The sequence below is a fragment of the Molothrus ater genome, chromosome 5, assembly GCF_012460135.2.
Source record: "Molothrus ater isolate BHLD 08-10-18 breed brown headed cowbird chromosome 5, BPBGC_Mater_1.1, whole genome shotgun sequence".
Taxonomy (NCBI): Eukaryota; Metazoa; Chordata; class Aves; order Passeriformes; family Icteridae; genus Molothrus; species Molothrus ater.
In genome coordinates, this window is record NC_050482.2 from 10,523,566 (window position 1) to 10,550,301 (window position 26,736).

General features: G+C 35.6%; 1 protein-coding gene across 5 annotated transcripts in view; it reads left to right on the forward strand.

Annotated features, from left to right (window-relative positions):
* Positions 1-26,736, forward strand: part of CACNA2D1 (calcium voltage-gated channel auxiliary subunit alpha2delta 1) — a 367,390-nt gene that overhangs the window by 322,804 nt on the left and 17,850 nt on the right. For 2 of the 5 annotated variants that reach the window (XM_036401394.2, XM_036401393.2), the window contains exons 19-33: positions 5,338-5,409; positions 6,492-6,563; positions 10,330-10,391; positions 12,110-12,186; positions 14,118-14,178; positions 15,827-15,924; positions 17,857-17,941; positions 18,153-18,215; positions 19,197-19,300; positions 20,547-20,633; positions 20,983-21,050; positions 22,348-22,386; positions 23,579-23,650; positions 24,099-24,251; positions 24,353-24,405. In XM_036401394.2, coding sequence (XP_036257287.1) covers positions 5,338-5,409; positions 6,492-6,563; positions 10,330-10,391; positions 12,110-12,186; positions 14,118-14,178; positions 15,827-15,924; positions 17,857-17,941; positions 18,153-18,215; positions 19,197-19,300; positions 20,547-20,633; positions 20,983-21,050; positions 22,348-22,386; positions 23,579-23,650; positions 24,099-24,251; positions 24,353-24,405 — 1,166 coding nt within the window. Of the gene's footprint in view, positions 1-1,464; positions 1,522-5,337; positions 5,410-6,491; positions 6,564-10,329; positions 10,392-12,109; positions 12,187-13,404; positions 13,420-14,117; positions 14,179-15,826; positions 15,925-17,856; positions 17,942-18,152; positions 18,216-19,196; positions 19,301-20,546; positions 20,634-20,982; positions 21,051-22,347; positions 22,387-23,578; positions 23,651-24,098; positions 24,252-24,352; positions 24,406-26,736 lie in introns of all 5 variants that reach the window. The other 3 variants (XM_036401395.2, XM_054514978.1, XM_036401392.2) reach the window with 3 other exon arrangements.

Consider the following 26,736-nt stretch of genomic DNA (forward strand, 5'->3'; position numbering starts at 1 on the left):
CATGGTTTCTCTGTGTAGTTTTCCTCTTAAAAGGATATGGCAGTCCAGGAATGCTTTCCCTTAATGGTCAAAACTTTGATTTAGAGTATGTTTAAAACAGGATGTTTTATAAGTAATAATTGTTATGTTGTAGAACAATGTCTAAATGTAAGATGAAGCATTTGAATTATTATTGTTATTGTTGTTATTAACAGTTGCACAGACTAGACTTTTCCACTCCCAGTTTGTGTGGGGTGGTGCATGCTATTCAGACTGATACAAGAGCTACAGTTTAAAACTAAGGTACTCGACAAAGACAGATGTATTTAGAATTCATGGACTTTCTTTAACATGTCATATTAATTTTAGTTGAACCTCCCAGTAGCTGTTAACCTATTAACAAACATCATTTTAACCCTCTTTGCCAGCAATTTTTCAATAGTTGTAAAATAAAACATAACTGCGTCTTTACCTTTGAAGAGGTGAGGGTTTCTTACACTTCCAATGCTTCTTTCTTTTGAATGTCTTCTGCTTTCCTTCTGAAAATCTATTTCCTCAAATCACAACTGGTTCAACACAATTAATATTTTGAGAAATTGTCCTGAAGTTTGTAAAGTTGTTTGCACAACTGAGAAAAGTCAACAAACAACAAATTCAAAAGCATGTTAAATTTAAACCTTTCCCATCATGTTCTTATTTGCTGAAATATATGAAAATTATGCCAAAGCATAACAAGAAAATTTTTAATATGCATCTTAATATAGCTTTAAACAGCTTAAACTATTTTTATGTTTGTGTAATTAGCTACTTTTTTTATAGTACTTAATTTTATGTTTTATTGTTAATTTTCTTTGTGTGTGTCTGCATATATGGATATATTTTTCCCACTGTTATGGGAGAGAACAGGTGGATGCACCACCAAACAAGCATAGTCACTGAAGTGAGTCCATTAAGCATGTATTAACAAGCTTAATCTTAATTACATTTTGAAAGCAGTAAATAATTCTATTTCTCAATCTATTCTAAAGATTAGAATCCTCTTCATTTTTACTATGGTTCTGATCAAAACCCATTTTAGACAGTCCTAAAAATCCATATGCATTCAGTGAGGTCCAATATTCTTTCTTACTGTTTAGGGTTATTTAAGAAACTTAAGAGGAGCTGGGTTTTAGGATCAAATATAAAAGTAAACAAATAGTGAGCTATTCTCATTCTATATGTTATTCTGTCAGAATATGTGGAAGGGAGAGCTCTCTGTTAATTTTGTTCACATTAACATATGTCTGATTTTTGTTTCCCTATCCTAAAACTGTGTTTAATTCTGGAAGAGAGCTCAGAGCTCAAGATCAGAGTGAGGGGTAGTCTCTGCTTGCAGTAGTAAACATGCACTGGACAGCACAGATGTCGAGAAAACACTTCCATTCTATAAGTAGGCTATTAACTAATAGTGCAAAAATATAAATTACTGCTTTTTTGTTACTTCAGCAAATTGGTGTGGGCATACCAAAAGTTAAATTGAGAAAAAGGAGACCCCATGTACAGGTAACTTTGGATGGAGGTGATTAGTGCATTAGAATGCATAGACCTGGAAATATAATTAGAAAGCTTCTGCCCTGCTTACTAGGAAAAATCTAACTAGAGAACTGTTTATTGTGACAAACAGCTTCCAAAGCATGAAGCTTGCATCCTTTCCTGTTTAAATAATAAAAAACATGCTATTGGCTGTAGTGAAGGGCATTCCATTAAATTATGATGCTTTACTAATAGGTGCTAATTAGAGTCGTGCTGTAAAAATTCTTCTTCAGATGTTGAAATTAATTTGAAGACTGGAAATAAAAAGAGACTACTTGTGCTGGCTTTGCTTGCATAAACCCAAAGTCAAGAGAAGATCAGAAGACAATTCTTGTGACTTTATTGCCAAGTTTTATTGTACAGTGTATGCTGCATAAAATTACAGAAGATGAGTTGTTCAGGTTTTTTTTTCCTTTTTTCCTGGGGAAGTCAGAGTAGGGAATATATTCTATTTGCAATTTCTGTGGGATTTTCTCATTTCAGCAGACCTAGCTGCACAGAATTAACTGCCATTAGCCTGGACAGTGTAACTAGTCATGTTTATGTAATGCCATTCCTGAGCAAAAAACACTTAATGAAAACTTAAAAATCACTAAAGGAATATATTAACTATGTAACTAGAAAAATAGTAAACTTAAACACAGTATATCAAGTTTGATTTCTTGTACATATGGGAATCTGTAAAGCAAAACTTGTGGCCTGCATAGCAGCACCAGTAAAACATGGTGTAAAATCCTGATCCAGGTCGGTGATTTCAGCAAGTGTTGGGTGGCTGTGTTCATAACGTGTAGAAGGCCACCTCAGGGCTGAGTTTTTTTGTTTGTGCACTGGAGAAATCAGCACTGAATCATAAAAAAATCTTGGTTTTCTTATCAGCCCTGGCTCCTCAGCTTGCCATGGTGTGGCCTGGCTGCTGCTGGGTTTGCCAGGCACTGCCTGCCCAGGGAGGGCAGCACTGGAAAAGCTCTGGGCTCCCACCCACTCCAGATGCTCCTGAGTTTACCTCTGTGACTTTTTTCCATCACTTCTTTTAAAAGCCCAGTAGCCTTTTTCTTCACTGCAGGTATGAGTAAGAATTAGGCTCCTGCAACACAGCAAAGGTCATCCATAGAATTTGTGAGAACTGACCTCCCAAGACACACAACAACAACATTTTAGTTAACTTTTTTATGTTGCTGCACCAGTTCTTTCTTTCTTTGTTTCCTTCATGAGTTGTCATTGAAATTATAGATCCTTGCCTTTATTTGTCCTGCTGAAAATGGATTGCAATCCTTTTGTTTGCATGCTTCATTGCTGGTGATTTATTTCTGTTCTGTTTTGTTAAGTTGTGCTGCTGAATGTGGTGGTGGTGGTGTGCTTATTCCAGTCATGTTACAGGCATGACTGGATAAAGAGAAGAACAAACTGAACTGTAAGTTTGTTTCTTCATGGCTTGGAATAAACCCCAGTAAATGGCAACCTTGGAAATAAAAATTATGGAGCCCAAATACTGGTAAAAACATTCTTGGGGGAAGGAGACATAAAGAGGAATTAGTCTTCCCTTTAAAGTAGCAGTGTAGGAATTTTCTGTTCTAGCTCTTAGTGGTTGTCTTTGTGCCTCAGGCACATCTAAGAATGTATTTATACATGTGCCTATTAAAAGTGATTAATAAGTATCATATAAGAAATGTGAAGTGATATAAATCTTAAAAAGAAGAACAGTTAATACGTACTTGAATTTTAACAGAATTAAAGCTTTCTATTTTGTCTTTGGGACTCCTTGACTATGACTAGCCCAGGTTATCATTTGAAATGAGTATTGACCTTGATTTGATGTGATGGCTTTATTATTTTTTTCTTTTTTTTTTGCCATTCATTTTCTTCTCTGTTCCTTTGTGTGTTGGAACGGAATGTGAACTCCATAAATGCCTCCTCTGCCATGCCAATGCCTTCATGCATGCTGTTTGGGTTTGACCATGCTATTCATTATCCATTGCATGTAAGATACATAAATTTTTATTTATTTTTACATTTTGGCCTTTTGTTACTTATTTTGAGAGTGTGAATTTGTTGGGAGGGAAAAGCAACTGCATAGCAATAATTGAATAATTTTGAATTAGTAGGGAGCATACGTTAATGCCATTATATTGAAGTTGCTAGTTTTATCAATATTATATAAATAGACACACAAAAATTTCCTGAAGTTCTCAGTAAATATTTTAAAGAAACACCCAGAATCTTTGTCTGCGATCTTTTCAGTACACATTCTCTTCCTGAGAATAAAAGTATTGCTTTTTATCTTAGCAGACAGTAAGACTTGTTAAGAACAAGAATGATTCTGTATAGTCAGAGACATGTAAATTTTGTCCTCAAGAAAAGGAAGAAATAATATTTTGTCTTCTGGAACTATTCTATATTGCAATCTTGAAAATAAGGGCTGTTGTTAAGCTCTTAGTACTCCAGACTGTTACATGAAGGCATCTTTTCCCATTTGTTCAGGATATTACTTGCTTCCAGTACATACATGTTTTGCGATGAAACATGCTTGCATTCCTTGATAGAACAGTCACATGTACATTTGTCATTTAGCTTTGCCAGAGAATGCTAAGATATGAGGAATATAATTGTGATTTTGAAGGAAGGGACTTTGGTCTACCTTAGTCTATATGTCAGTATAGCAAAATTGCTGAAATCCCTTATTTTTATTTTCTTTTTCATTTTCTACTCCAAACTGTCAGATTTAAATGGTTAAGTAATATATCCCCATACTCCTAGTTCTAAAGAAATGCACTTGCTTTTAGGGGGTGCATTAAATAACTACTGGGTGATGAGGATGGATGATTTTTACACCACACACAATATAAAGTCAATGGGGCTCAGGCAAAATTGCCAGAAAAAAAGTTGGATTCCAACAACTCATATGGAAGATGGCTCTGGCCAAGTAAATGCATACTGCAGCTGAGAAAAGGAGCAGAGGCTGGAGGGTGGTCCAATTTAGTTCAGCAGAGCTCCAGTTGCCTTCCAGAACTCCTGTGGGGCCAGGGTTCCTACAGATGTTTGTCATCAAAGTTCTCTGTGCTCCACAGTTGAGGGTTGACATCATCAATGTTCCTTAGGTCTGGAAGCTTGGGTTTCAGTATTTCTGTGCTACAGGTTTCCATCTTCTGAACTGAGATAACAGTACTGATGTCAAGAGAAATGCTTTTGAAACTCCAAGGTGTTCAGGGAAGTCCTGCAATGCTGACAATAAAAGTGGGGTTTGTTTTTTATAAACCCCAAATAATTGGCTGGCTGTAATTGCTGCCTTTTTGAATCTTGAACCGTAGTCTATTCCCACCTCACATCAGCAAGTCTGTGTTGTATTTTACTCTTGGTAAAATTGCAGAGTACAGTTGCCCAGCTTACTGGTTGGGTGGAAAGCTCTCCCAGATTTCTCTCTCCTTTCTTGGAGGCAGGACATCAAGTGAGAGATCCATATCCTCTGCTTCCTCCCAGAGCAGTACAGTCTGTGACATACCAGGAGAAGGGGAAGGGGGAGCAGCACCTCAGCATGAGCCCCATACATGACAGGCTGTGGACAGACACTGGCAATTAGTATTAATTTGATTTTCACTTATCCAATTAAACTCTCTATTCAACAAAATAAAATAAATGAGAAAGGGCCACTAGTAATGCTACAAGAGATTAAAATAGATGGGTAAGTAAACCCAGTAAAGTAGGCTAATTTGAAATGAAGGGATTAGAGTTGTTTGTGATATTAAAGTACTCTGTCTTTATTATTTGATCATTTAATATCTTCTGCTTCAGAATCCTAAATCCCAGGAACCTGTTACACTGGATTTTCTAGATGCTGAATTGGAAAATGATATTAAAGTTGAGGTGAGATTACCTGGTTTCTTAGTGCCTGTTGCTGCTCGTATTTCACCATGTCATAACTGCAAAGCAATGAATGTTCTAGATTTTGAATGGGTATCTCTTTCAGTATAAATCTGAATTTTAAATTTGGTAAGATGATGACTTTATATAGAGAAGTTATATTTAGACAAATTAAACCCCAGCATTATTGATAGGCAAGGGCAATGCATTATATTCCTCTCATTTTGAAAACCACAATGATTGCTACTTATATTCTTCTTCATAAAAATACCAATTCCTGGGAAGGAAGCTAGAAAAATTTTTCAAAACATAACACTTTTTAATAGAATATTTAGCTGAAATATTTTAAAAGTATTTCCCTATTAATGCAAGATTTTTTCCTGTGGCAAGAAAGAGAACTGAGAAACAAAGCTAAGTGTAGACAGCAAATTAATTCCTCTGTGTATTTTTCAGTTACTGATTTTGTAATATATACAGAAGCTATACATTTTTAAGAAAATTAGTTATTTTTCTGAAATCAAATTAAAGGCTTTTAAACATTTTACATTTTTAACCTATTTTTCACTGAAATTGTTCTTTTATACTGACAGGTAATCAGCCTGCCTTGGTATCTGTTTAATTCTGCCTTACGTTTCTTTGAAATGTCTGCTTCAGAGGGGAGTTACTCTTGAACTGATACAAAAGTCTTTTTGTGAATCAGTGCTACTACCTAAATCACACAGTTGTGCTGGCAGGCACAAGAAATGCTAGGCAAAACTTCTTTTCATGCACACAGAATTCATTTTCTCTGTCAGTGCCCAGCATCAAGGAGTTTTATGGCATGCTCTGGCAATTGAAAGTATATCAGAATTGTTGCTTCTGAACTCTACTGATTGAGTATATATTTGGATAAAACAACTTCTAATTGGAAAAATCTGAAAATTGTAAACAAAACTTGTTTTTTTAAGAGTTGTGACTTCCATTTGCATTAGAATTTTCTGTGTTTTTAAGAAATATTTTGATCACTTGAATGATTATTCATGTTACATGCAACACCTACACTTTTTTCTCTTTATTTCACTTTTTCCTTTTCTTCCTTGCTATAGATTCGGAAAAAAATGATAGATGGAGAAAGTGGAGAAAAAACATTTGAAACACTGGTCAAGTCCCAAGATGAGGTAAGATAGGAACCCAAAGAGTTACATTTACAGGAACAAACCAAACCAGAAAAATAATGTGAAATGGTGAAATGCTGTGATATTCATTTTGTAATGACAATTTGTACCATTTTTTTCCCTCCAGATTTGCTAGTTTTACTAGCTTATAGTAAAAAAAAAATGTACTCAGGAAAAAAAGAATTGTTTTGTTTCTTGGTTTCTTTGGTGCATCATTAATCAGGCAGTTGTTGATGAGGTCTTACACTCTGTTCAACAGGAAATGGACCCAGCCTACTTCTGTGCATGAATTCCAAACCAAAGTGCTTAATTTGCTTGCAGAGATGTGTGAGGATGGGTTTGGTAGTTTATATTGTGGTTGAATGGGAAGAAAGTTGTGAGAAAAAATAATAAAGTAATATTTTTATGCCATAAATGAAGACTCTTTGGGATAAGCAAATTCATCTTACAGTTATATCATGTACTTTCTGAACAGCTTGTTGAGTTCTTTATTTTCTTGTCCAAAATACTTTTTCCTGAAAAGCATTGCTACTGTTTTCTCTAATAAGCAGACGTTTTCTAGCAATAGGAAATACTCAGATTTGATATGGGTCATTACATGGGTGCTCTGCTTCATGGGCACCTCAGTGAGAAGAAATCATGACTGGTGTGCTGAAGGAGCAGCTCTGGCCAGAGTGTGCCCCACAGTTACAGTTCCACCACGGCTTTTTGGAACTCTTTTGCTCTGACCATAAGTCAGTTTGAAGATATTTAATTTGGTGACTTAGCAGACACTGCACAACCCATAGATATAAACTCACCATAACAATAATTAGAAGAATTGCTTGCAGTTAATTCATACTGACTTTCCCCTCTTCCCATATTCTTCTAGAGACCTGTGCCCTTGCAGTGCCCTTGCCTCCTTTACTGTTTTATGCTTATTACAGTAAAATGCTAAACCCAAGCTTTACAATACTGCTTTACAATCTCTGGGTAAATCCTGCCCTGTGAAACAATTGGGTTTTTTCCTGAAGGGTTGCAGTGTTGGAGAATGGTGCACAAATAGGTGTTTTCTGGGGCAGAGAGGCTAAGCCCCAGTGGATGCCAGCTCTGCCCCTCACCTGTGTCAGGAGCCCATGCTGTTTAGGATGTTTAGGATGCCACCAGTCTGTTCCCTTAAGGGAAACTGGGTGGTTCCTGAGCCACTGTCAGAGTCCAAAGCCCTGCTGGCATCTGAGCTGAGGATAAACTGCTACTGAAGGAAGAGACTCCATGCTGGGACATTTTCAGACATAGGTTGTTTTGTTTCAGGAGTGCCTTTCCAGATCTGTAGGTGGTTGGAAGAGGAAGGGTTAGAAGGTCACAAAAAATACAACAATACAATTCTGGTTGTACAAGAAATTGCATTAATGGCAAACATTTTGAAGAGATTTCAGGCTGTTTGTACAATTCTCAGGCTCTGTTCTACAAAAGACCTGAAACAGTTGGTCCTGCAACTCTTTGCCCAAAGAAAGAGGGAGGGAAGTATTGCAAATGCTGAAGTCAGTTACAGTATCTGGGCAGGAGGGAGGATGTAACATCCCTGGGTGCATGAGAATGTGCCAGTTACACACAGCCCAGACCACAATCTGTGTTGGAATAAAATATCCCAAGCCTTTGATCCCGGATGTCTCAATGCCAATGAAATTAATTATCCTCACCTTCCCTTTCACCATGGCCCAAGATTTCTTTCTCTACCCAGACCTCTCTGAGAGAAGAAAGGAGCAGCCAGAGCTGGCTGGCTATGATGACTGCTTCCAGCCATTGCAGCTCCCAGCTCCAGGCTGCTAGAACCAGAAAAAAGCTGCTTTAAACCACGGGCCACGCATGAGCCATGCATCACTTAGCACTTGATAGCTTCATATATTTTCTTATAAAATGGGCTGATGTGGTCGGTTGCTCTGAACTGACAGTTGCAGTCTTCGGGCTTAAAATTTATGTTCTTTTTGTTTTGCTTTTTTGGTTTAAGTTTGCATCGCTCTCCTTTTGTGTTGCAGCTGGCCCCAGCAGTGTCTTGGGAGATGACTTCATACTACAGCATAGAGACTGGACTTGTAGCAAATGTGGGTGGGGTGCTCTGGAGTCTCCCAGGGCCTCCGGGGCTTTCCAAGTAACAGAGAAGATGCCATAGGAACAAAAGCATTGCCACATTTGGCAGCAGGGGTGGGCAGTAGTGAAAACTGAAGGGTCACAAAAGCTGCAATACCATGTGTGAGTTCCTTGGCAGTGATCAGCTGGGGATGGGATGGGCTCAGAGTGCCCACTGAGGAAGTTGGCAAAGGTAAATGGGAGCTGAGGTGTGAGGATGTGTTACCTGCTGGGTTTGCTTTGGAGGGAGCTTTCAGCCAATTTGCTTTCAAGCACTGTGGCAATGCTGGTGGCAGCAGGATTTAATTACAGCCCCGTTCTTCTCTTCCCTCCCCTCCCACCTTGGGCACTGTTTTTTTCTTGTGGGGGTACCCATGACACTGTGCCAGATTTGGAGGCACTGCCAGCATTAGGTTCAGGTGGCTGATTTTAGCCTGAAGTACACATTCAGTGTAAATAGGCTTCAATAGGAATCTCTTCAACCATCTTTTTATCTTAAATGTAAAGTGTATCAGAGTACAAGACACTGTTATATGCATCTTCTTTCTGATTTTCTTTTATCTTTTTTTTTCATTTTCTTTCATCTTTTTTTAATTTTCTTTCAAAAATGACTATTAAATTATTTTCCTATCATGCTTTACTGAAAAGCAGCAGCCAGGTAATGAGAGGGTTTGAATTTATTAATGTCATACAAGTCACCTCCTTTCCAAATGGTCATTTTTCTCAATATCCTTTTACCATAGGGAAAGAAAGAACCTGGAGGTGTACCTGTGCTACCTTTCACCAATGTTTGCAGTGTTGCAGTGCAACAGCTGTACAGTCTTCACTGCTGGCATACTTACAAAAATTTGATTGTTAAAGTAATAATATGTTGCAGCTGGCATAATCTTACAGCTTTCAAAGTGGAAAACTGAGTAAAGCAATGTCAGCCAGGTGGATTCATGATTAAATCTATGGGGAACTGTGGGACTGTGCCTATCATGCTATTTTTCAGACCACAAGAAAACAAATGGTAAAGATTATCCTAATGTATTAAGTTTTTTTAAAAATAAACATTTATTTCAATGTTACATTTTTTCCCGAATTCAGGACCTTCCTAATTAGATTAGAAACACATGCTAAGTTTAGCAGGGGGTGTCTATACAGTCAGAGTTACCAGACTGTGCCTGTAGTTATGATTCAAATTTAAATGCATTAAGCAGTGGTGCTGTGACCTGAAAGGATTGGCTCTGGCTGTTTTTGTTTTTAAAGACTTACCTACAAAGTCTTTTTATAACTGAGGGTTTTTTTTTAATCTTTTCATAGTTTAAGTGCAAAATGATCTATAAAAGAGAAAACATTTTCTATCAAATTTGAATCACACAGATAATGGTTTGTATAGGTCTGGCTAATGTGAAAATTGCAGGTCAGGTTTGTCTGATTTTATTTAAATTTAAGTTTGCTCGTGTTCAAGAAAAATTATATGGTTGATTATTTTGCAAAACATAAGTTTGGAGTATATTTAAGGAAAAGAGTTGCAGCTCAACCCATTATTTTAGCAAAATAATAAATAGAAATACAAAGGATTTTTACTTGATTTTACAGAGTATTTCTCAAAGAAAGGTCACAATTATTGAAGCTCCTTACTTTAATAATTCCATTTTTCACCAATATCTCTTTGTAGAGGTATATTGATAAAGGAAACAGAACATATACATGGACTGCTGTGAATGGCACTGATTACAGGTAACTCATTTCTGCCCACTGACTTCCTTTGTTTATTTAAGTGTCCTTTTGGTTAATTTTAGTTAATATTTTTAGCATTACATATTTTATACTGGCTAAGGTGACACTGGTGTGTATATTATTTCAAATTCTTTTAAGTACACAACATTGTAATATTAGAAGGAATGTTGAAATATTCCTTAACATTACCCAAAACAAGAAAAGGTTTTCCAAGTCTCAGGAAAGTTAAACTACTCTAGTTCAAAACTAAGTGGTGTAAATATTGAGTCAAATTTTGACCAAAATGTTATTTCTGCTATGGTGAATTACAGTAATCCTCATACAAGCTGGATTTCAATTTCTGTTGTCTTCTGCCCAGGTGTACAGTCACTGAGAATGCAAACATTGATTTGAGTGTAAAGCCAAACAAATCCATTTTAACAACAGAACATAAACCTAGGATCTTCTATTCACTATCCAATTTTTCTGTTGAACTGCCTTTATCTTTATACTCTGTAAGAAAAGGAAGTTTTTATCAGACTGCCATCTAGCAATCACTAGAGAAATACATTAAATTTACATGACTTCTTAATTCTGCCTGAGCTTCCTGGCATGAGATATAGCAATAAATCCTCAGAGTGTCCCTGCAGAAAACTTATTAAACATAAAATTATAGATTTTAATTAGCAATTTCTGCTAGCATTAACTGTTAATGACAGGTACACTGCCACTGATTTCCCTAGAGGAGAATTGGTAGAAGGCTATCACTAAATATTCAGCAATCTCACTTATATTCTGTATAAATTGCAAATGTGTCACTAAAGGTCAGCTCATTTATGGGTCCACTGTGCAAGATTTTTAATGGTAATTTCTGCAGCTCTTCATTAGGAACTGTTGCAGTTGTGCATGGATGTAATCCAAGTGTAAAAATCAAGGATGTTACTTGGGAGTTGATGATACTTACTTATTTAATGATTACTCATATCTCCTGTCCTCTACATGCATTTTTAGAACTGAACTCTTCTACATATGTGTAGAATATAGCCGCAAAAATAATTCCTACATTTTTAACAAAAAGAAGTTTAATATAAAAGAAAACTTTGCAAATGCTCTGCAAATCTTAAAATATTATTGTACAACTATGTTCAATAATTATTGGTGGTGACTACATGATTAAAGAAAATATTTTTTTGGATCCTGAATGCAATGGATGTTAATGCAAGTGTTGCCAGATGCATTTCCTGGAGAATATTGTTGGTTGTTTTATTAGTGAGAGTCTCTGGTTATATGATGTGTGCAAATCAGTACAGTCCTAGGTGATATTTTTGCATTCAGTGATTACCATGACATGTTATATTGGGAATGTTAAGTCTGTCAGAGGAAGATCCAAAAATCTTTTTTTTTTTTTTTTTTTGCATTTATTTGGAAATTCCTTGTTTATCTGCTAAACAGTGCAGATACATTTGTGTTTAAAAATGTAAATAAGAATGAAACACAACACAACATTTGTGTTTAAAAATGTAAATAAGAATGAAAATAAACTCAGGGATGATCAGGACTGGCATAAATGTACTTGTGTCTATTCCTGAGTGTGAAGCTGGTATTTCACAGTGTGTGTGCCTCATCTCATGACAGTCCAAATTACAAAATTGTTAATTACTTTCAAAACACAAAGAAGCTGAAACTAGAAAACTGCTGCAAATAACATAATTGCTTTACTTGTCTTATTTCTGTTGCAGTTTGGCACTGGTGTTACCATCATACAGCTTTTATTATATTAAAGCCAAAATAGATGAACCTATAATTCTAGCCAGATGTAAGTACTGTAAAGATTCCCTGGTTTTGTCTGGTATTGCCAAGTCTCAGATTCACTTAAAAAGCAATGTTTGAAATTCATAAATTTTGTGGAATTCGGTGATGTTGCCATGATGTACCTAAAATCTTCAGCAATGATTCTAACCTGTTGTAACCTCTGAGGTGCAAGAAATATTCTATAAAAATAGAATATGTGCAGAACATGTCAGTTCCACTGACAACCCCTACCCCTTGCTCTGTGCCTATAGAATCATTGCTTTGTGTATCCTCTATTGCTGTCATTTTAAGGGTCTGGATAAAAAAGGGTCTGGATAAAAATTTTTTGATTTTTTTTTTATTTTATTAGCAAAATATAGTGATATAGACTGTAAGAGTACACCTTTTTTTGTATTTTAGTTACAGGATAATATTTAGCAAATTATCTCTGCTAGAATGATGTGAAATCCCTGTTTGGTTTGGGTTGCAGTTAGGTTTTATTTATTTTACAATTAGTTTTAGTGGATGTTTGCATTGTAGTTTTTTATTAGACTGATTTCAAACCATTTACAGATTCTGAAGTGATAGCTGAAAATTATACTTGTCAGTATTCAAAGGGTTTTTTGGGGTTTTTTTTTGTTAGGAGTAGCTTGACTGTAGTCTAGGTATACACAAAATAGAACCAATCACAGCCTTTTAACTTTTTCCAGGTGCTATGATAAATTTAGAAAAAGTATGTAGTTAAATAGAAAGTTTGAAAAACACAAAAAAACCTCAGAGAGGCATAGATACTGTCAGTTTGGAGAAAACTTGGTTAGCACTACATCACTCTCTTCTACCATAGCTCCCACATATGAAGAAGAATAGAACAACTTTTAATAATCAGTGATTTATTTTGTAGCTTTTTCCAATATGGAATACTTTAAATTTTTAAGCAGAGAGTGTGATTCTCTTGATGAATTAGATCATCTGCTTTTGCACTTGTATCAATAAACCTGCAAAACAGACCCTTGAAATAGCCACAGTGTATAGAAGGTACTGAGAAATAACTAAGAACCTATTCTTCAGTCTTCAGAGATGTTTGTCTTTTTTTTTCCAGACTACAGCTGTATGTAAATTGAACCTTTGAATCTATGTGCAATATTTTTATTCAAGGGGCTGTTTGAATAAAATATTGGTTTGTGACCCCTTGTGCTTTACCCTGTTTTTTTCTGTTTCCCTGCTTTCTCTTTCTGATGGATAGTGACATCCAAAAAGGGCAAGTATATTCTTGTTGCTCAATTTCCTTCTGTTTACTGCAGTTGATATTTTTCACTTATATTTCTATTCCTACTGGATATTCTCCTCTGTATTCCTCGTCTCAGGATTCTCTTCATGATCATTGGGTACCATAGCAATAGAAAGGGCAAAACAAAAGTGAAGTATTTTTCTGTTTTCATGCACATTTTAATATGTTGCTAATCTCTAATTCTTCTTTGTCTGGTCCCATCAGTGTTCATCTATTAAAGCCATTTTTTTAGTAGGATTTACAGTGATGCTACTACGATTGAGATTTTTACACTTCATTGCAGAAACTATTAGCAGTATTTTTCTTCATGTTCTAAAAATTCAGCATCATTTAATTGTATCAGAGTTGACTTCTAGTGAAAATGTTGCAATTTTTTGATATTTGTTTGATATTTGAAAATATCTCATGTTGCTATGCTAATTAAATGTCTTAAATAAATTGTTAGATATTACCTTACTGTTTCCAGTTGTACATTGTATATAATAATCAAGTAATTTCTTCTATGCTGTGAAATACTGAGAAGCCTAGAATTCATTAGGGAGAAAGTGTCTAAAACATTTCTTTCTAAATTCATGGATGCATGCAAAAGTTAGCCAAATAGTTTGATAAGAGAAACAATGGCAAAAATTCCAGTTTACTTACTTGGTGTTTACTTTTCATCTCTTTAGTTACAGAAACCCTGAAGCTTGATCATTTTGATGAATCTGGCTATACATTTTTAGCACCCAGGTTGGTGGATTTCCCAGTAATGTGTTATTTCTGCATCTGATCTGATTATTGGCACATGGAGAATACTGATTTGACCAAAAAAGCTTCATTTGGTAAAAAATTATCAATCTTTTTTCATGCTGGAATGTAAATAGCATCTTCAGGCTCTGATTTCTGCTCATAGTCAGAGAACTGCAAAAACTGATATTGATATTTTAATGGAAAACTTTTTCACATTTCTTGTGGTTCTGACTTCTAAGATTTTACAACTACTTTTAAAATAGGTTTCATAATGCTGACCACTTCAAGCCAAAGGGTTTCAAAGCTCTCTATTATTTAAATATTAGTCAATTTTCAATTAATTGAACAAAAAAACTATTAAGTCATTGAAAATTTATTAAATTCATTAGTTTCCTGAGGTTTTGGTTTTTTAATGTGAAATTCTGCAGTTCTAATTTCCCTCTTAAAATTATGTTTGCAAGGAAAACCTGATATGATAAAGACTTCCTAAAAATTGAGTTCCTCTAAAAGATAGTTATGATAAAGAAAGGAAATGCTTTACAGTTAAGATAATTGAGAATTGTTGCATTCTTTTTTATCTGATAAATTTCTGTATACTTTTAAATTTCAATTAATAGATCGATTTCAATTAATAGATTCATTTATGTGAAGTCTTCTGTCTTAAAATGTATCCTAAATTAACCCTTCAATTTAATTTTTCTGAAAGACTGAATTTATTGAGAATTAATTGTACCAATTACAGCTTCCAGCAAGTCCCTACTGTCCTACAGAACAAAGTCTATTTGATATGTAGCTCTGCTTAAATGTGAATATTGGTATAGTAAGGTAAATTCTGCCTGTGGTATCTCTGGCTTATGGTAAGGTAAATAAAGGTTAATAAGATATCTTAGTCATATGAAATACTTGAACACACTTCTTCTGTGTGTAAAACTGAATTCATATAAAAGCTCACTTTAAAAAGAGAGCCCCCTGCTTTACTGCTAAACACACTTTACATTTTAATTAAAGTTGTTTAATGCCATTCATCTATAATATTTGCCTCCAAAATGCCAGTGACTTCTGTATTGCTTGCCTGCATTCAGTGAATTGCCCAAAGATATTGTTTTATTTCATTATACAAGGGACAGGACACTCAAAACAAGAGTGTTTATATGTTCATGTGGTTTTTACCCTAATAAAATTGCATTTAAAACTTCTCAAAGGATAGGGCCTTAACCTATAAATGTGGCCTGAGTTGAGCATAGTGTGTCTGTGTTTCACCAGCAATCCAGGTTCTTTCCAGTACAGGTTAATTCAGAAGCAATTTAAACTCACTGGGCATATTTTTAGTGTACAGACAATGATGTCCTAATATGTCCTACTCCTCAGGTTTTTTTTTTTTCTGGGAATCTATTCCTATTTCATGCATACAGTTTTCTTACAATCCAAATCTTGACAAAAGCTTAGGCAGGTGTTTGAACACTTTATTTCCTGCAGATGTCTGAATAATTGATATGGTAATCAATAAATACTGATCATGGCAGCCAACTGACACAGCAGGTACCAGCTACTTCATAATCCTTGTGCAAGCCTGCTTGGACTTTTAAATTTTCTGCTTTAGTAGCACAAGGAAAAAATACTAGAAATCTGATGTTTTGTTGTTTTTCAGAGAATACTGTAACGATGTTAAAAAATCAGAAAACAACACTGAATTTCTATTAAATTTCAATGAATTTATTGACAGAAATACTCCAACCAGTTCATCATGTAAGTACACTTCTCACCTCACTGATATATTTCCTTAGGAAAATACCTACCCGTGGATGAGAGTTCATGCTCAAATGTTGTGGGTTTGTTTTTTTCAGTAGAATTATCTAGTGCTGGGATTTTCTATCCAAGGTAGAGAGTGTAAAATTAGCTTTCAAGTTCTGGCATTATTTAAGAAAGTTTGTAGGGCGTTATGAATCCTGTGTTTTCCATAATTCCTCTCAGCATCTTGCTGAAGCATCAAACAATACTGGTTCATTTAAATACACTCCAAATGTTTTTGAGTTTATATTTGCTTGCTTGAATGTAGCAGCCAAAGTCTCAAACAGACTCAAAATCTTGTAATGAACTCTTCAACCTGCTTTCTTGTCATTTTATTCCAAAAAAAGTAAAGAAAATAAGTCCAAGACTGAAATACCCAATAACCAGAATAAAAGATAAGGAAGTTATTTTGCTGGTTCACAAATTGGTTCAAGAGATCTCACTTGGGCTTGAATAGCTTAAGACCACAAATCCATGTAACTGCTGCAGTGGTGAGCACTGGCCTTTGAGAAGGGATTAATTAATATTTTGAGATTGGGCCTTAACCTCTGTTTAGAATAAATGAAGAGTTATTACCATCAGTAAGGTGCTAATGCCTTGTTCTCCAGAAAATATCAGTGTTTGGATTTAGTTTGGTACATACACGTCTGTTTATCATTATTGATAATTTATAAATACTTGGAATAACTTTTTTTTTTTTCTTGTTTTCCTGAAGTCTTTTTGACATGTTGTTGTCAGGGATAACTGATCAATTCAGAAAGAATCTCTGTGCTAGACCATGTAACTGAAGGAATGTCCACTTAGATATGATATCTTCTCACAAAAGGATATTTTTGTGTGCTTGTATGGGTGTTTGGTGTTGTTTTAATAGAATTATCTTAGTCATTGACACATTGCTGACTGACTGAAATTTTATTTGAATACCTTGACTCAGTCTTGGAAATGAAAACATTCACCTCCAGAAATTAAAACAATTAATGAGAATTTAATAAAATTTATTAAGAAATGGAAATCCTTGTGTAATATTTAAGCAAATATTGAGGACACATTTAGTGATTTTATAGTATACAGTCGTGCTTAGTAAGTAATTATTCCAAAATTTTATCCACCTATTGCTGTATTTCAGTTTGGAATATGCAACAAGTTTTTTTCCTTCTTTTTTTTCCTAATAATTAGGTTACTTTAAAAATAGTCTCCTTAATAAATAAAAAGTGTTAACAGAGTTAAAGGACTGAGTGGCCATAGAAATTATCTCAGCTAAAAATGCTTTTAAAAAGAAATAACAATACAATTCCCACCTTGAAATAATCTTCAGTAACTCTGCTAAAGTGTACTGAAAAAGATGGTTGAGAAGCACTGACTTCAAACCATCCTTTAAAAGAAATTTAAACATGGCATCTCTGTATAAGCTACTGATTCAAAATGAGTTTATTTCCCTATATCCATTTTCAGATCACAAATGTATTTTATTTGAGAGCCTGGGAATTGATTGATCCAAATATATTTAAAATGTAGTTGAATGTCATTAGGAATTGTTTTTTCCTTGCATCAACTGAGACAAAAAGTCTTTTAATGAACACATGCTTTTAAAATAGGTTAATTTGCAGTTTTAGGGGCTTTACGAAGCTGTGGCCCTTATCACCTTCCTTATTCCTGAGACACAAAGACACATTTTTAGGATACAAAGAAAATGTTTAACTGAACTCAACAGTGTGAGAGCATCTATCTAACTCTACTCGACATCATTTGAAGTTAGGCACAATGTCAAATATTAACAGCCACAATTTTTGTGGCTGGAGAATCTTGATAACTCAGAATTTTGATTTAGGCTTTTATTGAAACTCCATCTCATATGGTTTCAGATGACTTACATTTTAACTCTTTTGATAGGTAATACTGACATGGTCATTAGAGTTTTGCTGGATGCAGGATTTACAAATGAACTTGCCCAAAATTATTGGAGTAAACTGTCGCTGTAAGTATTCTTTTTATTGACTATGGGTTTTTAATGCATTTCAGAGTTTGGAAACAAAATCTTATACATCTGTGTGAATATACAGATATGCAGGTAGTGTTACAGAGAACAGGTATTTATTCACAGTTATGCACTTTAATGGCAACCCTTGACATAGAAATTTGTGAGAATTCCAGTCAGTTTTCATTTTAAATCTTATTTTTATTTACAGCGATGGAGTTGTTGCACAATTTGTTGTTACAGATGGTGGAATTACTAGAGTGTTCCCTAAAAGGTAAGAATTATTACAAAGTAGTATAATATGGTATTTTGAAGCCTGAAAGGCTGGACTGTTAAAGAGTGGCTTTATTGAATGAAAAGCTACAGCCTCCTAGGGTCTAATTTGTACTCATAGCTATGAAATTAATGGAATGCCTTGTTTTTCTTTTATTTTACCTGTGTCACTGCTTGAATCTAATCTGTCCCATTATTTTCATGACAGACTCTTGTAATCCAAGTTTCTAATCAGTGTAGAGTAGCAGTAACAGCAATGCCTTTGTAGTAGCAGTGGGGCCATGCTAATCCCTAATTACCCCCAAGCACTCAGTTGTTTGGCAGGCTGCAAATACTGGAAAGTAGTGGGTGATATTTTTTTTTTTTAGATCAGACCTAAAGGTCCAGGGACTTCAAGAGAGAAAAAATGTATCATTAACAGAGGACAAAAAGGGAATGTGAAATTACATATGCAATAAACTAGACACACTCCCACGAGGGACTGGGAATAGTGAGGGCACCAGTACAGATCTACTGGGAAATGGCAAATTTATCTATTTTCTTAGGTTATTCTGTGTTTCCCCAAAATGTGAAAATGGCAATGAGTTTTACTTCCCAAGTGAGTTTGTTTCCTATTTTGGGATTATTCATTATATTAAATCTTTTAGGATTAAGCTCAAAGTAGGCATGTGCTGTAAAGGTTCCTTTAGATTTTGTTGTAAGTAGTGTTGCAGTTGTATTTGTCACAACAAATCTAAAAGTGATGAGACTAAATTATTGGTTTTCCAAGAATACTAATTCCTTTTTTCTCCAAAGTTGGTTTGTTTGGGGTTTTCCTAATGATTACACCTGTCTTTTAACCAGTGAAAACTGACAGATCCTGAGGACTTTAAGAACGAATCTCATGTTTTCCAACTGTGAAATATTGAAGAAAACAACCCACAGCACAGATTTAATGAGACTCTAAACTGTGGTTTTTTGATCTGTATTTTTTTTAATTTAGGGCAGGAGAAGACTGGTTGGAAAATGCTGAAACTTATGAAGTCAGCTTCTATAAGAGGAGTTTAGATAATGACAACTATATTTTCACAGCTCCATACTACAACAGTAAGTCATCACGGTTTAGAAATGTCAGAGTTAGCTAGTTCAGTATAAGTGGAAGTTCCCCATACCAGATGAGGTCACTGACAAAAGATTCAAGCATGACACTTCATAAGGAAAGAAGTCTTGGGAAAATATCCATTATGAAGGAAAAGCTAGGAGGCACTAAACAAGGTCATCATAATTTGTCAAGTACTCTGGTGGCCCTGTGTGCTCAGAATTAACCTCAGTGAAAACATACAGAGTACTGATGTTCATTCAGTGTATTGAAACACTGCTTTACAGAGATACTTTGGCAGAATTATTTTAACAGAAAGTGAAATAAAATTGCACTCATAGACAGAAACACTACCTAAAGTCTTAACAGAGCTGAGTTCTGTATCTCAGCACCCCCAGCAATGACTTGGGGGACCAGACATAAAGGTCCAGAGCCCATAACTCCATCCACTGCACCGCTGCTTAGTTTAAACTTTGCTTTTGAATTCTATTTAGAATTGCACTTATTCACCAAAACCAATTGGTCTGAGATATTGTGACTTTTAAAACTGATATAAGCACAATAGCAAGTGCTCCTTATTGATGTGAGCAACATTAACCTTCTCAAGTTTGACAAAAAATAGATGCTACCACAAATCACTCACTCCTCTCTTAAACATATGGGATCCTTCATTACTTTTATTTCATAATTATTTATTGCATTTTTTTCTCAGTAAAATGTAAAGATGTTAATTAATAAAATTCCCTGAAGCCTTTGCTGCTCCTCAAACAGCTCCAGGGAATCTACTTTTAACTTGCTTTTTCAAATTGAGCAGTGTTGAAAACAGTTTCAAGTCAGTCAGAGCAGAAATTGTACATTAGTGAGTGGTGTCAGTATGCTCTGCATTGAAAAATACACAGACAACATCAGGATAAAATCTTTGGTTCTGATCCTGGTTTTAACAGAGCTGCTCATGTGTGTGCAAGTACTCATAGTTCTGTTTGCAGAAGAAAAGGCTGTAGTAAGTTTATGAAGCAGTAAAAAAGAACAAGAAGAAAAAAAGTAAACACAAATATTTCTTAGTCATGCCAGTGTTAGTGATCTAAGCTATCACAGGTGATAAATGCACCTGGGTCAGTGCTTTTGGAAAAGGATTTTTTAAAATCAGTCTGGTATTTGAATAATAATAGATTTAAGTTTCAGAGGAAAAGGCTTTCATGTCACCCTAACTTCTTTTTCTGTTTGTTCTTTTTTTCTCCTCTTCTGTACTGTCAGAAAGTGGTGCCAATAGCTATGAATCAGGTATTATGGTAAGCAAGGCTGTGGAAATACAAGTTGATGGGAAACTTCTGAAGCCAGCAGGTAAGATAAAGTGGTACTGAAACTTGAATTACTTTATTTATTTGGTTGTTGCTCAACAGCAAATTGGAAATTTAATTGAGATTTCAAAGCAACTTCACTCTATAATAACATTATTTTCTCTGAGACAGTTTTACTCTTTCTAGTGGAAATCTGTTTGCATTTGAGTAAGAGTATTTAATTTATTAGTCTCATGAACAATGTTGGTGATCAAGCAACAAAAATCGTAATTTATCCTTCTCTAGTTCAGTGATTTAGATGTCTTTATAATTTCCCCCCCTTTTTTAGGATTATACAGTTACCTTTTTTTCCTTCATTTTACTAAAAAAACCTTTCATGTATTTCTTCTTAGTTGTTGGAATAAAAATTGATGCAACCAGCTGGATGGGAAATTTCACAAAAACCACAATCAAGAGCCTGGTAAGCAATTGACCAAGTCTTTTTTGAACTTTATTTGCATTTCTCAAAGCTTCAGATGCAAATAGGTTTACTGTCTCTTTGTGACAGAGTCACACTGATGCATAGTTGCCAAGTAGTTGTGGTGTTTAAAAAATCCAAATGCACAAAATAAATCTATGTTGAAATAGGCCATATTTTGTACGTGTCTTGCTTTGATAATTATAAGACATGGATAGGGACAAAGAAAAAATTACATATTCTAGCTAGTAGTAAGACTATGCAGTAGCAGTGAATAAAATCTGCAAAACAATTGGTGAATCTTTTCTTATTTAATATCCAGGATGGGTAAGCAGTGGACAGTAAGGATTTATATTGCATCCAACATCACAGCATTTTAGCAGAACTCAATGAAATATGTGCTTAACCATTTCATTCCATGCATCTAATGTATAGTACATCTGAGGTGTAAATGGGAAGGAGGAAAGGTTAAATGAAAAGAAAATATGGAATTTATAGTGAACTGTGGAAGGAAAGGCACAAAATGAAGAAACTTAAAGAACTTATGCTTCTTACTGGGTGAAGCAATGTTGCTTGTATGTTCAGGGAATCAAAAAGAGAGTTTGGCTGGTTGGGTATTGGAGCTGTAGTTCAATGGGGAGGCAAATGCATTGCCTAAGAGTCAGAACAGTTGGGGACAAAAATACAAAAGTGAAAGATGGAAAGTATGAAAGATGGATGAATATTTCCGAAAGAACGCTGATGACTGCAGCATCACCTGGCCGTTGTTTTGCTGAGGACATAATGCAAGGACAGAGTTGTGTGTGTATGTGTACACATACTGCAAGAGCATGAAAAAACATGTTAGGAATCAGAGCCATAAAAGCCAGCTGGGTTGATGGACTTCCTTTACCACACAGGATTCCCATGCTTTGAAGCTTTTCATGGTCAAAAAAGATACTTTTGAGGGCTTTCCTTCCAAACTCCAAACACATGGGAACGCTCCAATTCTTTCTGGTTTTCTTTATGCTTACATCACTGATATCCTGACAAGTACTACAAACTATTTATGTATATTGAGCACACTGTTAAAGGGTATCAGAGTCTTTGAGAAAGGCAGTCAAGATTGTGCTATTGGTAATTACAGAATACAGGTTGTTAAGAGAGATATTTCTGATAAATGAAACACACTCAAAATTGAAGTTTATATACAGATATTGAAAATAGAATAATTTTTCTTGTCTTGAATGATTAATATAACTTCAAAATACAGTTTATTTTGTAACATTTTTATGAAAATTACCATACTTCTGTTTTTTAGTGCAACAGTGAAATCTGTGGCTGTGAAAGAAATAGCATGGTAAGAAAATGTTCAGTTTATGAATATCTGACAGAGTATCTGAAATTCACTCCTTCTCTCTAGATCTATGTAAGACAGATTCTATCATTATTATTTGAGTGTTAATTTCTCAGAAAACAGGGTTTAGTTGTTTGTGTCTTGAGAAAGATGAAGGTTAGAAGGGGATGGGGAGAAAGAGGGCACAAAATCAGGTGAAGTGGTTATGGTGATAAAGTTATGAGAACAAGTGTAAAGAAAAATATGCAGGAAAAGCAATAGAGAATGATGTCAAGAAAACTGTGATAAAAATATAACAGTAATTTGCAAAACAAGAGACAAATCCTGAGGGGAAAAAAAATTAAAATTCTAAAAAAAAAAAAAAAAATAGTAACTCAGAGAAGGGCAAGTGCAAATTTAGAAGCCCCAAAGTCCATAATGTGCCTTTCCAGTCATTGGTCCCCAGCACATTCAGGATCAGGAGACCCCATAGCTCTGCTGGCACTCAGGAGAGCCCAGAGCCAGGGACTGTCACCATATCAGGTTCTGCCATGTGCTTAAAAGCTTTTCTGTGCTCAGGTCTTCTGAGCGCTTTTGAGGAATGTGAAGATCATTAAATGCAAGAATTACAGCAGAAAGGGTACTGTGGGGAGTTATCTATTTGACCTCACTGCTATCTCTCCAATCTCTGGCTGCAAGGATCTTTTACAAAGTGCAAAGCATATGGATGGAATCAGTGGGTTTCCCATTCCTGCACCTGACACCTGGAATAATCCCACTACAGTCCTTGACAAGTGAAAATAATCACGCCTAGCAAGCTGGGAGCCTGCCCTTAAGATTTTTACCATTGAAATCTGCAAATGGAAAAGTACTTTAGCATGGCTGAAGCACATGAGAAGTTCTAGCCCCTTATTATGAACTGAGTTCCAGTTATAATCAGATTTAATAGGGATATAGCACTCTTGGAACTAACAAAGTATTGAGCAAATAAGAATTTGCAAAACAACTTTTATGAAATTAAGCCACAAATAAGCCTTTGATCTGTTCAAACTTTTATTATACTGATAATGCTAATTATTATAACTTAAAATTGGCCCTTGGCTATTGGTTTGTGATTTGAAGATACTCTGATGTCTTGGAAAAAAAAAAGTAGCTTCTTACAGAGAGTTCTATTGACAAATCTTTCCTGTAAACATATTTCACTTTCTTATAATAGCATGTGGACTGTGTTATCCTTGATGATGGTGGATTTCTTTTGATGTCCAATCGAGATGAATATACACAACAGGTATGTATATTCTTTAAGACCTGAACATGAAAACCAGTAGGAAAAAGTTCAAAGAGAGAAAAAAAAAAAGTATTTAACTCTCAACTTACTCTAAACATTTTAAAGATTTCTGAATCATAAAAATATTGCTGGATCAGAAGTTCCAGGGGGGTTATTAGTGTTTTTTACAGTTTTCTTTATAGATGAAGACACCAAACTTGCTACCAAGTTTCATTCTTTGTGCTTTGCCATTGGGCTTGTAGGCTGCCAATGGACTTAAGATGGTGAGGACAAGTAATATGTTATCCATACACCTTCTTTCTCATATTCTTCTTGCTCTTCCGCAGGCAAGGTCTCATTGATACTACATCTTACAGTTACTAACTGAAGAATTTAGAACTGTGCACTTTGTTACGAGAAAAATATTTGGAAATGTTTTACCTTATCTCTCTGTATTGCCCCCCATCAGATTGGAAGATTCTTTGGTGAAATTGATCCTGGCCTGATGAGAAACCTGATTAACATTTCCCTGTATGCCTTTAATAAGTCTTATGACTATCAGTCAGTCTGTGATCCTGAAGAAGAACCAAAGCAAGGAGCTGGACTTCGTTCTGCTTATGTGGTCAGTAGTCCCATGCGCAGTGGCTGACATCCATTGAAAGTCTACACTTGTTTACTTAAATAAAATAACCTCTTTTATTTGCCTTTTTTTTTTTTTCCCAGCCTACAATAACAGATATTTTGCAGCTTGGGTGGTGGGCTTCAGCAGCAGCCTGGTAAGTATGAGTGTGCAGGAAATCTCTGTATCCAAACTCTAATTATTCATTGGGTTGAAACTTTATTTGACTTGGATTTTTTTCCTCCATAAAAGTTCTCTGGACCCTTTGTTTCTGCAGTTTCTCATAATGAAAATTCTTAGCTATGTCTCAAACATGACTGTTTTGTCAACAGTTCAATTAAAAACTGCTCTTGACAGGTTTTGTGATTGTGTGTTCTGACTACAAAATCAGCTTCAGGAAGCAGAGTTTGGATTAATGGTCTCAGTGTGATGGGCAGTTGTGAAGTCTAAATTCTCATGTTTTGAATTATTGACCACATGGTTCCCTATTTCAGAATATAATCTCTGCCTTTTTCTAGCAAGAAGTCCTAAGAACATCAATGTTTGCTTTTCAGTGAATCATTTTACAAAAAACATGAATCATAGAATCATTTGGGCTAGAAGGGATATTTAAAGGTCATCCAGTCCACTTCCCCTACAGTGAGCAGGCACATCTTCAACTACATAAAGTTGCTCAGAGCCCCATCCCTGACCTGACCATGAATGTTCCCAGGAATGAGACATCTCCATCTCTATGTGCCACCTGTGCCAGTGTTTCACCATCCTCATTGTAAAAAATATCCTCCTTGCATCTAGTCTGCATCTTCCTTCTTTTAGTTTAAAACCATCACCCCTTGTTCTACTGGAAGATGTTTGGCTATAGTTTGTCTTCATCTTTCTTAAAATCCCCTTTAAGCACTGAAAGGCCACAAAGAAGGCTCTCCTGGGAGCCTCCTTTTATTCAGAGTGAACCCCAACCCTCTCAGCCTTTCCTTATGGCAAAGGTATCCCATTCCTCTGATCATTTCTGTGGCCTTCATCTGCAGCCGCTTACAGGCCCATGTTTTTCTCTGCTGAGGACTGCAGAGCTGACACAGTGCTCAGGTGGGGTATTTTACCTTTTTCAGAGCCATGTTGATTGACACTCATATCAGCTACTTCCCTCAGCACCTTCCTTATGAGGATAAGTAATTGGCATGGATGTGGTGCTTTTGCTGTGGTGTGAATTGCACCATTGGAGACTGGTCCTTTTTCTAAAGATTCATGATACTTTTTTTTTCCTAATAGTAATTACCAAACTGGAATAAATTACCTCCTTTACAAAGCTAAGAGTTAAAATATGTAGCAGCTGAAAAACTGTATAATAATTTTTTCACAGAAGCACTATGAAGACAGTATATTGGTTTTTATTGTTGGTTACATTTAGTAAACAGGAAGAGAAATAGTCTTGGTCTTCTTGGACAACAGCAAGCTTCAAAAATTGAAGGTGGGCAATAATCCAGAAGAGAAATTTGAGTTCTTTTCAAACAGAGAAACTTCAGTTTATCAGTGTTCAAATCAGACTCAGCGGTCTGGTCTCAATTTAGACCTGAGGTTTATTTTGTGTGATGTTTAACTTGAAAGCACAACATTAAAGTACTTTACTATGGCCATGTTTTTAATGGAATCTAGGTCAGAAGCAGGCAGAGAAGGCCATTAAGCAAGCAAAGCGAAAAGAGATGACGAAAAAATGGATTCAGTGAGGCACCTGGCAAAAGCAAGTACAAGGAAATAAGAGAAACCAGGTTATTAAAGAAAGCTATAGTGTTTCAGGCAAGAAATGTGGGATAAAGGTGTGAGCTATCATTTTCAAAATTTATATGGGATACATCAGCATTTGGTTAAGAGAGTGCATGTCATTTCTCCTTCATGCTCCTTTAAGTCAGGAGATTTAGGAATTTTCCCAGGCTGCCTTTTTTGTTCAGTTCCCTGTAAATTCTGAGGTAAGCCATTACAAAGGATTAGTATTTTCTGTCAGCAAATTGCATCACTATTGAATAGAATCAGGTCTCTTCTGATCCATAACTGCTCTGTGCTGTCCCTCTGATGGTTCAAAGCACAGAGTCGTGGATGTGAATCCAGAACTCCTTCGGGGAGTGCCTCTGCGGGGAAGGTGCCAGGCATGTTCAGCTTCTTTACACAGGAATCACCCTAGAAAAGGAGAAAAAAACTTTTAGGTTGAATGAAGTCATACAGTCCCTTCTCTCTGCAGGACAAGTGTTAGAACAGAATGAGATGAGATTGGGTCACATTTGTGGGTAGAAGCAAGCCTAAAACTTGACAACTGGAAAATACAATTTAGGAAGGTTAAGGAGAAGCAGGGAGTCAGAGAATATACCTGTTGCACTTCCTGTTTTGACAGGCTGGTGGAGGAGAAAGGGTCTGTGTGTGTGGCAAGCTGGTACCTATTTTAGGCAAATAAAATTGGAAAAAGTGCCATCATCAATGAAGGAAAAAAATCAATAAATGG